General features: G+C 35.0%; 1 protein-coding gene across 3 annotated transcripts in view; it reads right to left on the bottom strand.

Annotated features, from left to right (window-relative positions):
• The window catches only part of LOC141544616 (uncharacterized), a 109960-nt gene that overhangs the window by 15468 nt on the left and 77649 nt on the right, over window positions 1-16843 (bottom strand). For all 3 annotated transcript variants that reach the window (XM_074271010.1, XM_074271008.1, XM_074271009.1), the window contains exons 10-11: window positions 11491-11524; window positions 6948-7017 (exon numbers count right to left, since the gene is read on the bottom strand). In XM_074271010.1, coding sequence (XP_074127111.1) covers window positions 6948-7017; window positions 11491-11524 — 104 coding nt within the window. The remainder of the gene's footprint in view (window positions 1-6947; window positions 7018-11490; window positions 11525-16843) is intronic.

Genomic DNA, 16843 nt, shown 5'->3' with positions numbered 1-16843 from the left:
AAGTTATTGTTTAACATTTCATATTTCCACAACCACTCCATTTTGTTTTATTTTATCATCTTGCATCCTACTGAAATGACTTTTTGGCCTATAATGTATATCTGTTCCAGGTAATCTTTCAGTCTGATTTCAATGTTTTTTAAAAATATGTTTCAATATGTTATTATACTCTATATGAAAAGACAGTGACTCCCAAGACTCTCTCTTTTATAGAAAATAATTTATGTTCCCATTACAGGTCCTCTATTATAGCTAAATGTCAAGACTTACATTACTTGGAAACATCCCTATCTTTTGCCTATCCTCTCTTCTAGAAGTTTTCCTCCTTCTTTTCTGCCAATCAAGTTTTGACCTTATTATTAAGGCCTAAGTATTACCTCTTGTCTTTCCTGATTAAGCACAATTAATTATGTCATTTCTTTTGTATTGGACTCAGCAGTAGTATGTACAATTTGAAAAGAAAAAATATAGCTATATATAATATGTACACACTGGGGCAAAATTGTTTTTCTTAGAATGTCTTGTGACAAAGACCTACACGTATTAGTTATTGTGCTATAAGTTTAAAACGATGTGACTTTCAAAAAGGCAAAAGTAGGACAGCATTCTTACTGAGACAAGATAGGCTTATACCCTGTCTTGGTAAAATCACATATTTATTACGGTACTTAGGACAATGGAAATTTGCAAGTTAGAGGACCCTTAAAGACTTTAGAAGTCATCCATGACTTCTACTCGATAGAAAAAATACATATTTAAAACAGAAGTCTTGTACTATGTGTGTGTGTGTGTGTGTGTGTGTGTGTGTGTGTGTGTGTGTGTGTGTGAGGTGTGTGTGTTATAGGTCTCTTTTAGTTTTGTAAACTTATGGAACACTATTCAAAGAAATATTTTTAGGTTTATAAAATAAAAACACAAGTTTATATAGGAAATGGATTAAAAATTAGAAAATCATTCATCCATTCCAATTGCTACCACCACAAATTTATGATATATAACTGGACCCTTAAGGGAACCCTATGATACCTTCCTTATCAAGTGACTATCCCAATCCCCACAGCAGCTCTTCCACAACTTTTCATCCTCTCTCAAATTTTCCATGGTTTCTTTCTTGCCCACACTTTGAAATGAGAAATTTGCTTCAAATTTTACTAAAAAAAATGAGGCTGTTTGAAATGAGCTCCCTCACCTCTTCTCTTCCACATCTCCTATCTCTCAGATGCCTTCTGCCAATATCTCCTTCATTCCTACCTTGCATGATGAAGTAGGCTTACTCCTTACCAAGCTTGAGCTTTAAAACTTATTCAGGTGACCCTGTGCCATCCCATCTCCTCCAACAGATTTCCCCCCTCACTCATGCCAACTCTATTATTTATTTTTAATTTCTGTAATCTATTCCATATCCCTTACAAACATGTCCATTTTGCCAACATGCTGAAAATCCTCTCTAGACATTTTAATCCCTGTTATCATCCTTTCTTTTTTTTTTTTTTTTTTTTTGTAGTGCCCTAAGCCACAACCGTATTGTACTGCCTTTTTACTGCAAGCAGCCAGAAATGTAAGCAAGTAACAGACAGAATGGAAGTAGACTTTTCAAAATGTCTTAAAACAAGGGACCATGAAATTGGAACCCAATGTTTACAAAATAAAGAAATATGGGTCACAAACCCCAAAATACCTACCAAAAATATGGACATGTGAACAAAAATCGTGGTTAGAGCACTGAAGCTGCATTCACAAAGATCTGAGTTCAATTTCAATTTCTCTCTCAAACATTTACTAGCTGTGTGACCCTGCAGTAATCCTAATTAACAGCTATTTGTTTCAGTTTCCTCATTTGTCAAATGGTAATGATAATAGTATTTACATCTGAGGATTGTTGTGTGAATCAAATGTAATGTGCTGAGTATAATATCTACCATGGGAAAAGTACTATATAAATATTTATTATTTATCAATGATATATAACCCATTACTAATCCAACAAATTTACTAAGGAAAAAAAAACATCATTAAGTCATATTTTTATATGTAAGTTACTCTACTAGATTCAATGGGAGAGTCTAAAAAAAACCCAGATTTTTTTTGCCCAAGGAAAAATGTGGTATCAATAGACCTCAAAAGAGGGGGAGAGCTTGCTTCCATAGAGGAAGAGATAAAATAGTATAAAGGAAGATAAAACTACAGTTTACAAAGGCAACAGGTAAATGGTGGAGAAATACATTTTGAGAAGAAACTCTAAAGTCTTGAAGATTAGAAAATACAAGGCATAGGCAGAGAACAAAATTTCTATAGTACTTAGAATTTCTTTAGGCAAGTAGTGAAAGGTAAGGTCAATAAGTACACTACAATAAACTCTACTAATAATAATGACTTATTTTTTGGTGAGGCAATTGGGTTTAAGTGACTTGCCCAAGGTTACACAGCTATTACATGATAAGTGTCTGATATTACATTTGAATCAGGTCCTCCTTGTTGCAAAACCACTGCCCTTACCACTTATCCAACTAGTTGATCCTATTAACTTAAATATTTAAAATTAAAACCTATAATAAAACAATAAGATTTTTGATCCACCATGCAGGATCCATGTTATCAAACATAATAAGTACTGCAGACAAAAATCAATAAGTCTGATTATATAGAGATCTGTGTAACAAACAAACAAATAAACAAACAAACAAAAACGTGCTTTTGAAACTAAAAGAATAGAAAAAGGTTGGAAAATATTTCAAATCTCTATATAAACTAAGTTAGATAATAACAATATGTAAGATATACATTCAACTCTCAATATGCATATATTTTAACTTTTGCAAATTCAAGTATTTGTGAGATTAAGTCAGTAACCTCATGTTCACTTTCATGATAACAACCTGCATGCAAAGTAGAGATGAAAAATGAAAGCCACAATGCTGCAAATTTGTGGAGCAGCTGATATGTATTATTCCCTTCATTAGTCTTATTCATCTTATTTTTATAGATTAAAGAAGTCTGTGCATTCCATTGCCTATGAAAATTTACATGTCTGGACTTAAAACTCAAAGATCTATTATAATTATGCTCCCAAAATCTAATGCAACACTCAAGGGGTCCTCTAAATAAGAACATTACAGAAATATATCTCATTACAACAAAGAATATTGAAGAAAGTAGATTAGGACACATTGAAATGAGATTTCTTTTTTTTTTTTTTTTAAGACAAATTCTAAACACAGACTGTATAAATAATACCTTAATAAAACTGTAATCAATCTTAGTGTCACAAGATTACATAACTTAGAAAAAAATCCTTTTTAAGCAGTTATTATATAAATATATGCCTATACATGTGTATGTATATATATATATATATATATATATATATATATGTGTGTGTGTGTGTGTGTGTGTCAGACACAGTGTACAATGGTGTGAATATGAATACAAGTAAAAGGAAAGGCAGCCTTCCCCTCAAGGAGCTTAAATTCTAATGAGTAAAAGGAAGCTGGAAAAAGGTCAAAGACAAAGGATTCATCTGGGAACATGTCAGAAAATTACTTCAACAGTATTTCTAGGTTAGAAATAATATGGTCAATCATTCCTAGGTAAAGATGAACTTTGGTTTGGTGGTCATTGGAATTGAATGCCCTCTTTCCCATTTCCCATATATTCTATGTATAGTTTGACTTTCAAATCATTTTCTAACAATGTGACTTCCATGACAGCTGAAGATTGACTGTATCTGACACATATCTTTTAATCTCTAAATCTAGCAAAATAGCTCAAAATGAAGAAATGACAATAAAAATATCATTAACTTCATGAAAAATGTTCCAGTTTCCCACCACTGAAAGAAACTTAAAAATCAACATGTTTATTTTATCACCTTAAGAAGGTGAAAAATTAAAAAGAATAGAGAATTCTGGGAAGATGGAGGAGCAAGTTGGTAAATTTGAAGCTCTCCAGATTTTCCCCACAAATAGAACAAATTTGTGCCTCAGGGCCAACACTGGTGATAGATCAAGATAACTTGGGGCAGGACAGGGGTTCTGATACAATCCAAAAAGCCCCAAGATTGAGGAGTAACTTGTCTGATGTGCAAACACCTCCAGGCAAACTACACAGAAACATCAAGTGGGGAGCCTCTCAGCTATCTGGATATGGCTGGAGTCTCGGCAGAAACTTTCACTCCACCCCACTCTTTGTCAAATTCGGGTTTGAGTCTAGGAAGACAGAGTGAATCCTGGATGACTGGGAATTCCAGGCTCCACTGTGCTGCAGAGAGAAGGCCCTGGGTAGGAAGAAATCAGCACTTGGTGAAGGTGGAGCTCTTGATTTGGAATTCCTGATCAGAGTGGAGATCTCAAGGGAAGCTTGAGGCACCATCCTCCAATCCTATGATTAGAGATGTTTATACTTCTTATTAAAAAAAAATGAGCCAGCAAAGTAGACTCCCACCATTAAATCATATTATGGGAATAGAGAAAACCAGAATTCATCTTCAGAGGAGGACATTTTAGTAACAAAAAGCTTCTTCTACCTCAAAGAGTAATGTGAAATGGCCCCCTGCCCAGAGAGAATTTATGGAGGAATTAAAAAAAGAATTCAAACATCAAATGAGAGACATAGAGGAAAAAACTTTAAAAAATAAAAATAAAAAGCCAAACAATGAAAACAAGACGATTATGAAAAAAAAAGTTAGCCAACTAGCAAAGGAGGGACAGAGTCTCAAAGATGAAATTTGAAAATGAGAATTGGATAAAGGGAAGCCAGTGAAGCTATGAGAAACCAAGAAATAACAAAATAGATTATAAAGAATGAGAAAATAGAAGAAGGTAAAACATCCTATATGAAAACTGAAAGATGTGAAGAGCAGATCAAGAAAAGAAAATATAGGAATAAGCTCACTGTTATAACTTTTTGACAAAAAAATGGACCTTGACACAATAATGCACGAATACAGTCCTGGAGTGATAGGACATGAAGGGAAAAATAGAAATAGAAAAAATCCCCTGATCACCACCACAAAAGATTCTTTTTGGAAAATAAACAGGAATATTCTAGTCAAATAGTGAAATCCCCAGATCAAAAAGAAAATTTTGCAAAAAGCAAAAAAAAAAAATCAAAACATTGGAGCTGTTACAATTAGAATTGTGCAAGACTTATCAGCACCTACAATAGAAGACTACAGGTCTACAGGTCCTGGAATCAATCTATCCACAACAGGAAAAAAAATAAAAAGCTATTCCTATGGCCAAAAATATCACATCCAACAAAATTATCTATAATTTTGAATGATAAAAAATGAATATTAAATGAACTTGCAAATTTTCAGGACTTTCTTTCAACCAAACCTGAACTTAACAGAAAATTTAACATATAAGGGACAATATTAAAGAGCAATTTTGAAGAATTCCGCATAGAGAAACTGTTTAAACATCAAAATATTGTTTGGTTTTCCCTGGAAATGTATACTATGCTTTTAAGATTTACATCAACAGTAAGGTAGCTCAAAGGAAAGACTGGTAGAGGTAAGATAAAAATAGTAATTATGTAATAGAAAGAAAGCATAGAAGAAGAATACAAGCAAGCATTAGAGAGAGGGAAGACTCAGTTCTGAAAACCTACTCACATCAGGAATGGGTTCAACACTACATATATAATATGAAAAGTAGAGCACTCTCCAAAAATCTATAAAGAAGTAAGGGTAGTGGGGTGGGCAGATGGGGAAGCAAAGGGTGAGGAAAGAAGACAAGGGAGGGATCCTGGAGTGGGGAGAGGTTAAGTAATAACAAGACAAGTTATAAAACAGAATTTAATTAGAATCAGTAGGGATAGGAAAGTCGTGTGTGTGTGTGTGTGTGTGTGTGTGTGTGTGTGTGTGTGTGTGTGTGTGTCTATATATGTCTACATAAATATATATTTTCTTAATGGTAGCTTTCTTGAGGGTGAGAGGGTAGATGAAAGGAAAGAGTATAGTAAATAAGTTATACGGCAGAGAAAACAATTTACAAAGAAGTAAAGAAAAAATGGATATTCATGAACTTAATTTCTTCTAATAAATATATAATTTCTTTATCTGGTAATTTGTTGATGTATATTTTTAATTCTCCTTGAATTTTTGAAGGGCACATGACAATGTTATCTTTTGCTTTATTTTATTTTGTTTTGTATTCCTTTTCTGTTTTTATTTTTTTTACTGTTTTTTTTCGAATAAAATAAATTTTACAAATAAACAAAATGTCATAGAAAAACAAAAAAAAAAATTTACAAATCGTGGGAAATTCTAATATACCACTAGGAGAACTATAATTGGTCCAGGTGTTTTAGAAAACAATATGTAAGAATCAAAATACTATTTTTTTTTCCATTGCTAAGAATTCATCCTAAAAAGAGCAAGGACAGGAAAAATAAGAACTATGTGTACAGAAATATTCATAGGTGCTCTATTTGTAATAAAAAATCAGGAGCAACCGGTGCAACCAACTTTTAGAGAAAATTAGTATTATTATGGAATGAATCACAGATATGGAGCAAGAAGAGACCTCTAGGAACATCATAATATTATTTATTTTAGAGTGTAAGTCATGGGATTTGAAGCCTGGTTCTCCACTCCAAATCTAAGACTCTTTTCAGTGCATAGTTAAATACAAAGGTAACAAGAAAATATGGAGACTGATAGAGAAATATTAGCAGAATGTAAATTGCATAAAAGTTGGTTTCAGTTAGTTATTCAGAAGAAAAAAAAAACACAACAAAACTTAGAGGTGGGGAAACTTGAAAGTCTGATGCAGAAAAAAAGCTTCTTTGCTTTAAAATAATTTGGGTCCTTTTAACTCCATTTGGATCTTTGGTATTAAATAACTAAAGAGATTGTATAGTATGTTTACAATATCTTTTAACAAAACAAAGCACTGTCTAAACTGAAATATGAGTAGAAAAAAAAATCAATAAAGAAACTTTACCTCCATATCAAAACTGAATTCGTTATCTGTGATTAGCTGGAGAATTTTCCATTCTGGTATGTCAGAGTATCTTTCAAAAAGAAACCAAAAATTAGTTCTTTTATTTCCAGAAGTCAATCATGAACAAGAAAACTTTTTAGTTGTTGCAAGGTTCTTTGTTACCCAATGATATGTTACAAAGGATGATTGAATAGAAGATATAATCAACTATTCCTATTCCAAGATTCATTTTGGTAGAGAAGAAAATATTAGTTTAGAAGCTATCAGGGGCTCTTTCCTCCAGAATAATCTCACTTAATTTTTACACTTTTCTAAAGTTGATAAACAAACACAATGGGACATTATAAATTCCCAAATTATTAAAACCTTGGAAATCTATTTGTAATAGCATGTCACTGTTCTCTGTACCTTCCCTTCTAAATTGTGACAATTACCCTCAACAGGTTTCAGCTCTAGATATGAGTTGTATTTGTTGTTCAATCATTTCAGTAGTCTCTTATTCTTTGATCCCATTTGGCATTTGATTGCATAGGTACTAAAGTGGTTTGCCATTTCTTTCCTCAATTCTTTCACAGATGGGGAAACTCAGGAAAACAGGATTAAGTGAGACTTGCCTGGAATCATAACCAAATAAGTATCTGATCTAGATTAGAACTCAGATGACCCTTCTTGATTCCAAACCCAGGACACAGTGCCCACTGCTTTGCCTAGTTGTCCTTTAGATATGTGAATATATCATGCGTTCCAGTCTCAGTAAGTCTTTATTGTAAAAGTAAATGTTTATCTTCCTTGCTAGAAAAGTTTTTACAATCCCTGTGGTAATCTACTTTCAAGGAGTTTCAACTCCAGATTTTTCAATTCACTTGCGCTGGAGGGAGAGAGTGGTTGAGTTCAGAATTCAAGTTGGGGTACATTATTTGTCTTTGATTAATGTAGGGAAATTTCAGAGAGAAAATAATGCAGATGAGCAACTTTGAATCCAATTTATCTTTATTCCCTGTTCACTAGCACAAAACCATTCTCTTCTCAGCTCCTTAGGATGTGTTAGCACATCTTTCTTTCTCTTTCCTTCTTCCTTTCCTTCTTCCTTTCCTTCTTCCTTTCCTTCTTCCTTTCCTTCTTCCTTTCCTTTTTCCTTTCCTTTTTCCTTTCCTTTTTCCTTTCCTTTTTCCTTTCCTTTTTCCTTTCCTTTTTCCTTTCCTTTTTCCTTTCCTTTTTCTTCCTTTTCCTTTCCTTTTTCCTTTCTTTTTCCTTTCCTTTTTCCTTTCCTTTCCTTTCCTTTCCTTTCCTTTCCTTTCCTTTCCTTTCTTTCCTTTCCTTTCCTTTCCTTTCCTTTCCTTTCCTTTCCTTTCCTTTCCTTTCCTTTCTTTCCTTCCTTTCCTTTCCTTTCCTTCCCTTCCTTCCCTTCCCTTTCCCTTCCTTCCCTTCCCTTCCCTTCCCTTCCCTTCCCTTCCCTTCCCTTCCCTTCCCTTCCCTTCCCTTCCCTTCCCTTCCCTTCCCTTCCCTTCCCTTCCCTTCCCTCCCTTCCCTTCCCTTCCCTTCCCTTCCCTTCCCTTCCCTTCCCTTCCCTTCCCTTCCCTTCCCTTCCCTTCCCTTCCCTTCCCTTCCCTTCCTCTCCCTTCCCTTCCTTCCCTTCCTTCCCTTCCCTTCCCTTCCTTCTTCCTTTCCTTTCCTTTCCTTTCCTTTCCTTTCCTTTCCTTTCCTTTCCTTTCCTTCTTTCCTTTTCCTTTCCTTTCCTTTCCTTTCCTTTCCTTTCCTTTCCTTTCCTTTCCTTTCCTTTCCCTTTCCTTTCCTTTCCTTTCCTTTCCTTTCCTTTCCTTTCCTTTCCTTTTTCCTTTCCTTTCCTTTCCTTTCCTTTCCTTTCCTTTCCCTTTCCTTTCCTTTCCTTTCCTTTCCTTTCCTTTCCTTTCCTTTCCTTTCCTTTCCTTTTCCTTTCCTTTCCTTTCCTTTCCTTTCCTTTCCTTTCCTTTTCCTTTTCCTTTCCCTTTCCTTTCCTTTCCTTTCCTTCCTTTCCTTTCCTTTCCTTTCCTTTCCTTTCCTTTCCTTTCCTTTCCTTTCCTTTCCTTTTCCTTTCCTTTCCTTTCCTTTCCTTTCCTTTCCTTTCCTTTCCTTTTCCTTTCCTTTCCTTTTCCTTTCCTTTCCTTTCCTTTCCTTTCCTTTCCTTTCCTTTCTTCTTTCCTTCCTTCCTTCCTTCCTTCCTTCCTTCCTTCCTTCCTTCCTTCCTTCCTTCCTTCCTTCCTTCCTTCATTCCTTTTGCTCTGATACTTTGATACACATGAGCAATCTCCCTTCCTTTCTTCTTAAACTTGAGAACTGACTGCTTATTTGGTCCTGTTTTTTAACATTCTTCTTCCCTTTCTCATTTTTTCAGTTGTATTTCATCTCCTTTTCCTCCTCTTTATAGCCTTCACCTTGTCTTCTTTCTTATGTCTTTTCCATCTCCTCAAATCCTCTTTGGGCTCACTTTCTTTTCTTCCTTTAGTTGGAATCTATCATCTTCAACTCAGCTTCTCAATTTTCACTTCAACTAACTCTACTTTTTACTTAAACTTCTCAAGGCCTCCTGAATTTTTTTATTAACTTCCAAATTTTATTTTTCTTTCCAGATTCTTAGGGCTTCAAAATCATGTTCCTATTTGCTTCCCTTAAATTCACATCTAAAAGAGGAATAATATAATACCGTTAACAGGAATAATGTAAATGCTGCAACATGTCCATCAACCATAATCCCATAGAAAAAGAGATCAATTTCCTGGGACTATCTTGTTAGCATATCTAAAAGACTGACTCAATTATCTCTTTAGGTATCCTGCAACAACTCCCATAGATACAATGTACATGAGAGTTTGTTCTTACCTAGGCCCCACCCCCTTGTTCCCTTCCTAACTCTGTTCTAATGGGCTCTTTTCTCTACATCAAGGACTTACTTCCCTCTGACTTTAAAAAGCCATGTCACTTGAAACATCTTGCTTAATCATATTTGATTTAGCCCCTAAGCTATTTCACATTAATCAATGCCATCCTATGGGGCTGTGAAAATATCTCAGTTGAATTTGTCATATTAGGAACTGCTCTGGGTGCTTTATAGTTCTAATACTTCATTTTTTAAATAAATATAGGAAGAAAGGTTCCAAATGTTCAGCTTCTTGGGATCAGGGGACTCTTCCCACCAATCTCCCGAGACAATCACTCCCAACTTTGCCTCTTTTCTCTTCACCTTCCTCCTTATTTAAGAGAAAAAAATTATCATTTCTTGGAATACTTCATTCTACTTGATCATCTAGAAAGTGGAAAGGCGTTTTTCCAGAATTTTCACCTTCTTTTATATTAAGAGTAACTCTTAACACTGACAGCAACAAAGAGCACAGAATCTGTAGGACACTGCAAAATAACATTCTGTGCTGTGGGAAAATGAGCTCACTAAAAGTGAGATACTTAGCAATCTCTGTTTTAGTCATTCCTGTTAATGACCTTTACAACTAATCCTTTGCCATATCTGTTTGCCTTTGTAGGAGCTCCAGAGAAGTGCGTTTTCAAAAGGTTTACTACTTCTCAAGATACAATGCCAACTTGCCCACATCTCTCTAATTGGAAAGAAGAATATTCCTGCCAAAGTCTCAAAGTAAAAATTAGCTCTCTACCATAGTTGTCTACAAGAGTTCCAAGCAGAAACTACTCACCAGACGCTTCCCTCTTCTCTACCATTGCTTCTCTCCTTGCTGAGAAATCTCCAATACCATCTCTTGTCTTAATTTAGGATCCTGGTCCCAGTGACTAACCCCCAGCCCCTGTTGATAACTCCTTGATCTGAGCACTTAGGTAAAACTTCTGCAAGTAGAAGATGATACATATTTGCATTGCAGATGTGATTTAAAAGCCCCCTTCCAGGTGGCTAACATGTGGTGTGGCCATATGGAACATAGCTGGTTCATTCTTCATTCATCAAATACTATTTATTAATAGTTCTATTAGGGTTTTGTGGATAGGAAGTAGGAAGGGGGTAAAAATACAGTGGATTCAACTTCTTCCTTTGTCACATAATGATTTCATGAACCCAAACTAGTCACTTAATCCTTCAGCTTCCTCAGTCAACTATCTATACACAAAACAGTTAATAATCTGATAAATAAGCTTGAATAAACACATGCACACACATACACATAGTGTACATATATGTGTGTGTATATATACACACACATATGCAATATATGCATAAACATATATACACACATAATAATGTACATATATATATATATATATATATATATATATATATATATATATATATATATATATATATATATATATATATATATGTGCAAATGCACATGTACCTAGTAGGTGTCCAGTAAACCTAATTTGTTGAAAGTTAATTAAGCAAAAACATGAATTAATATGATAGTATAAAAATTCTATAGCATAGTATAGCATAGTATACTATAGTAGTATAAAAATTTTGGATTCATGACAGTCTGCTTTGTCTGAATTGAAAAACCTATTGAAGACTGGACCAAGAAGATTAATCAAAAGCTACAAAGCCTACCTGCTTGTAGAATCTTCTGAAGAACTTTCTTCTGCTATTGTAGAAAAAAGTAAAATACAATTAAAACTTAATATATAAAAATTAATATAAAAGGCATAATTTTAAAGCTATTCTACAATGTATATTTGAGCAACGCCAATATGATTCAAAGGGAATTGTGATAAAGATAAATGTCTTTAAGTTGAATGAGGTGGGTAGAAAGAGGTGGTCTTAAAATATGAGTTATCTGTGAGTGATCTGGTTACATTAATTGCTTCGCACTTTCAGAGCACCATATCTCTAAGCAAATACCATAAATAAAAAGAACAATCTGCTCTAACATGATTAATTTGGGCTTTTTTATGTAAGTAGATTGCAAAGACGATATTGGGAAAGATCGACTTTCTTACCACAGTCCTCACAGATAAAATGTTTGGAAATATAGTACTGCCACATTCAGCATGACATGGCAGAATATTCCCTTTTATAAATCAGAGAAATCCACAGACATTCAGTTTAGCATAACATAACATATTTCTATCTCTTCTCCATGGGCAAGAGATCCAAAACAATGTAACCTGTCTAAAGCTCTATAATCCCTGGAAGAAAGGGATTAATAAGTAGAAAACCAATGTATTTTTTCTATTCAAGTCTTCTTGGGAAGGGAAACTAAAAATAAAAACAAAAGTAATGATTTACAATGCACATCTATTATTTCTTCTGATCTTTGACTGCAAAATATAGTTTAAAAATATTGTACTGGGCAATAAAATAAGAAATTCTTTTTTTTTTACTACGAACCATGACATGAGTCTAAGGGAAAGAACTAAGAGATAACTATTTCTCCATTTCACTAGGTATATTATTTTGTTATTTAATTCATAAATCATTCTCCAAAATTGAGTTTCTCCAAAACATTGAAAATGATGCTGCCAGATTGCTTTTGAACTAATTATGTCCAAAGGAATATGAGATTTCATTTGTATGGAAATCACAGTGATAAAAATTACCTTCACTGATAAACAGGGAATTTCTCTGCAAATGATATTCTTTTAATTTAATAGTTTTTATTTACCAGATATATGCATGGGGAATTTCACAACATTGACAATTGCGAAACCGTTTTTTCTAATTTTTCCCCTCGTTCCCCCCCACCCCAAAGATGGCAGGTTGGTCAATACATGTTCGATATCTTAAAGTAGAAATTTATACATATATACACACACACACACACACACACACACACACACACACACAACCAAAAGGTTGTTTTGCAGTCCAAAAAGAATCGGACTTTGAAACAGTGTACAATTAGCCTGTGAAGGAAATATAAAATGCAGCCGGACAAAATTAGAGGGATTGGGAATTCTATGTAGTGGTTCTTATGCTGGGTGTAGCTGGTTCAGTTCATTATTGCTCTATTGGAAGTGATTTGGTTCATCTTATTGTTGAAAATGGCCATATCCATCAGAATTGATCATCATATAGTATTGTTGTGCAAGTATACAACGATCTTCTGGTCCTACTCATTTCACTCAGCATCAGGTCATGTAAATCTATCCAGGCTTTTCTGAAATCATCCTGCTAGTCATTTCTTACACAGCAATCATATTCCATAATATTCATATACCACAATTTATTCAGCCCTTCTCTAATCAATGGGCATCCGCATCCCTTTACCTTCTTTAAGATCTCTTTGGGATATAAGACCAGAAGTAAAACTGCTGGGTGAAAGGGGATGCACAGTTTGATAACTTTTTGAGCAAAGTTGAAAATTGCTCTCCAGAATGGCTGGATGCATTCACAATTCCAGCAACAATGTGTCAGTGTCCCTGTTTTCCCACATCCCCTTCAACATTCTGCATTATCTTTCCCTGTCATTCTAGCCAATTAGAGATGGGTAGTGGTATCTCAGAGTTGTTTTAATTTGCATTTCTCTGATTAATAATGACATGGAGCATCTTTTCATATAGCTAGAAATAGTTTCAATTTCTTCTTCTGAGAATTGTCTGTTCATATCCTTTGACCATTTATCAATAGGAGAATGGCTTGATTTCTTATAAATTAGAGTCAATTCTCTTTATATTTTGGAAATGAAGCCTTTATTGCAAATGATATTCTTAGTGAATTATTAAGTTGAGGCACTGTGAGGTTAAGCAACTTGTGTAGAGTCAACCAGCTAGGATGTATCAGAAGTGAGTTTTAAACCTATGTCTTCTGACAGTAAAGGACAGCTCTTTAGCCAGTTTACCCAACTGGTTAGGACCTGCAAAAATGTTCACTGTGTCTCCTCAGACTGAGAATTTAGAGTTCCCGCTACTCTCTGATATATTTTAAGTGAAATTTCATTATATAACATAATACATATTGAGTTATCTAATAATGATTTATTTCCATTTAAACATAAATAAGCTAAAAATGTCATTTTATACTATGCAGCCAAAAATGGTATTTCTAGATACTTTCCTGAAGAGTGGAGGGCCTGAAGATATCAACTATGTTCATAAATATCAAAGTAGCTAATGCTTCTCCCTAGGCAGATATTTTAGTATGGTAGTTTTTTAAAACATAAAATCAAAGAGACAAAAAATGCACAAATCTTTGAGCTCTTCCTTCCTTTTGTCACATAAAGCCTCTGAATTGGTTTTCGAGTGACAGAATCCACATATATTTTCAGCAGAAGATACTTTGGAAGAACCTCAGGAAAAGTCGGTCTGAAGAACAGGGGTAGGGTGGAGGTGGCCCAGCAAAGGTACAATACAGGGACTGAGGTCAGAGTGGATTCTGTCCCCTGGAGAAATTTACTGGGAATCTTTTAACTATAATACAAGCTATTCTGTCTTGGTTCAGAAACCACTGGATCAGCAAACAGACTTTTCCTGAAGTTCTTCCAAAATATCTTCTGCTGAAAGACTTTCAACTCAACTTCAGAAGACAAATAATGAGACCCCAAACCCCAGGAAAACAAATGGGTTTAGCCATGCTTACACAGCACTAGATGGAAGACAGCAACCCTGGCCCCAGGGAAGCATGAAACTACTGTTGCCTGTAGAGGAAATTTGAGATAGAGGAAATTTGGGACAATTTCCCTATTGTCCTAAGAGCAGACCAGAACATTTAAAAATGAAAAGCAAAAGAACTCTGACCATAGATAGATTCTATGGAGATAGGGAAGTGCAGACCTCAAACCCTGATGACACTTGAGGCAAAAAGCCATCAGGTCAAGCCTCAAAATGTAAGATAACTTGGTCTGCAACTCTGAAGATTCTCTTAGTAAGAATTATAAATAGATCTTAAAAGAGTTAAAAGGAAAGTGGAGAAAGGAAATGAGAGCTTTAGAAAAAGAACCAGAGATCTTGTTTTAAAAAAAATACTACTTCCCGGGGGGGGGGGGGGGGGGGGGCAGAGCCAAGATGGTGGAGAGGATAGATGCTTCATTCTGAACTCCCTTCTACCCTCACTTACTATATACCTAATTCAGCCTCAGAAATCATGCTTGACTGGTAGGATTCCCAAATATTGGGAGTACAACACTTTGCCAGCCAAAGATTACTTGGAACTTCGCCAGATAAAGTCTGTCTTGATCGGGTAGGAGGAGTCCAGAGCAGCCAGGGAGTCAGAACACGGAGGCTTGCCCATGCTGAGTGGACCCGGAGCACAGTGTGATCCCTGTGGGTGGAGAATTTGCATGGAGGACTCTACCACACATTGTCTGCTCTGCTTTAATTGAAAAGCAGTAGATCAACAGAGAAGTTACACAAACACCAAAAGTAGCATATACGCCAAAACACCAGAGTTTAACAGGACCTGACCATACCCACCCAGCACCAGGAGTGACCCAGCACAACCCCAGTACAGCTGTTCAGCCATAGTCTACCAGAACAGAGACACTTCTGCTGCTCAACCGCTTGTCCCAAGGCAGCCACTAATGGGGCTCTGCCCAGGGCACACTTCCTGCCCAGTGGGGTACTTCCAAAGAAAATCACACTACTGCATAGCAGGGTTCTGCCCAAGACACTCATAATTTCTGCACAGTGGGGGCTCTGCCCAGGGCAGTAAGACTTTGCAGCAGAATGTCCACTCTTCAAGCCTGTTTTTGCAGGACAGTTACTGTCTATCTGTCCCTGTTTTGCAGAGGAAGCTGAGAACCTCCTTGCCCTGAAGCCAGACACTAAGGGCTTTAAAAAAAATGAATAAAAAAGCCAAGATAGCTTTAACTATAGATAGCTTCTATACAGAAATAGAGCAGATTTCTAACCCTAAGGAGACTAATAGAAGAAAATTTCCAGAAAAAAAAAACAAAAACAAAAACAAAGGGGGGATATAACCTGATCCCCATCAGACAAGTTCAACTGGAAGAAATCAGAAAATATCCTAAAACAGAGCTAGAAGAAAAATGGATAAAAAAAAAAGAGAAGCTCTGCAAAAGAGCATGAGAAATGCATATAACTCATTAAAAGAAAGATTTGATAAAGTGGAAAAAGAAAACAACTTCCTGAAATGTGAAATGGAAAAGGTAAGGGACTCCCAGGTAAACAGAATTTGTGAATTGGAAAAGGTAAAGAAGTCCCAGGAAAGTAAGATTTGTTCATTGGAAAAATGAAAATAACTCATTAAAAACAAAACAAAACAAAACAAAACAAAACAAAACAAACAAACAAAAAAAAAATGAGTGAAATGGAAAAAATTCCATAGAGCAAAACAAGTCATTTAAAAACTCAATTGGACATATAGAAAAAGAAGGGAAAAAAGTTAATGAAGCTAATAACTTATTAAAAATAAGAACTGATTTGATTAAAAATCAGAACTGATCAGAATTGAATGTAAACTGCTTGCATTATTATCTTTCTACCCAGGTTACTTATACCTTTGGAATCCAATTATTACCATGCGACAAGAAAATTGGATTTACACACATATATTATATCTAGGTTATGCTGTAGTACATTTAATATTCATGGAATTGCCTGTCATCTAGGGGAGGGAGTAGAGGCAGGGAGGGAGGGAGGGGAAAATTTGGAAAAATGAATACAGGGATAATGTAAAAAAATATATATATTCATGCATATGTACTATGAAAAAATTATATTTATAAAATTAGTTTAAAAACTCAGAATTGAAAAAACAGAAATGAATGATTATTTGAGACATCAAGAATCAGTCAAGAAAAAACAAAAAAATGAAAAAAATAGAAAAAAATGTTAAATATCTACGTGGAAAAATAAGAGACCTGGAAAATAGATCTAGGACACATAATCTAAGGATAATTGGAATCTCTGAAAAGCATGATGAGCAAAAAGAGCCTAGACACTATTTTTCAGAAAATCCTCCAAGAGAACTGCCTCACATGTAAGAGAATCAGAAGGTAAAATAG

This window comes from Sminthopsis crassicaudata, chromosome 5 (assembly GCF_048593235.1).
Source record: "Sminthopsis crassicaudata isolate SCR6 chromosome 5, ASM4859323v1, whole genome shotgun sequence".
Classification (NCBI taxonomy): Eukaryota; Metazoa; Chordata; class Mammalia; order Dasyuromorphia; family Dasyuridae; genus Sminthopsis; species Sminthopsis crassicaudata.
This window is presented reverse-complemented; position numbering and strand designations above follow the sequence as displayed.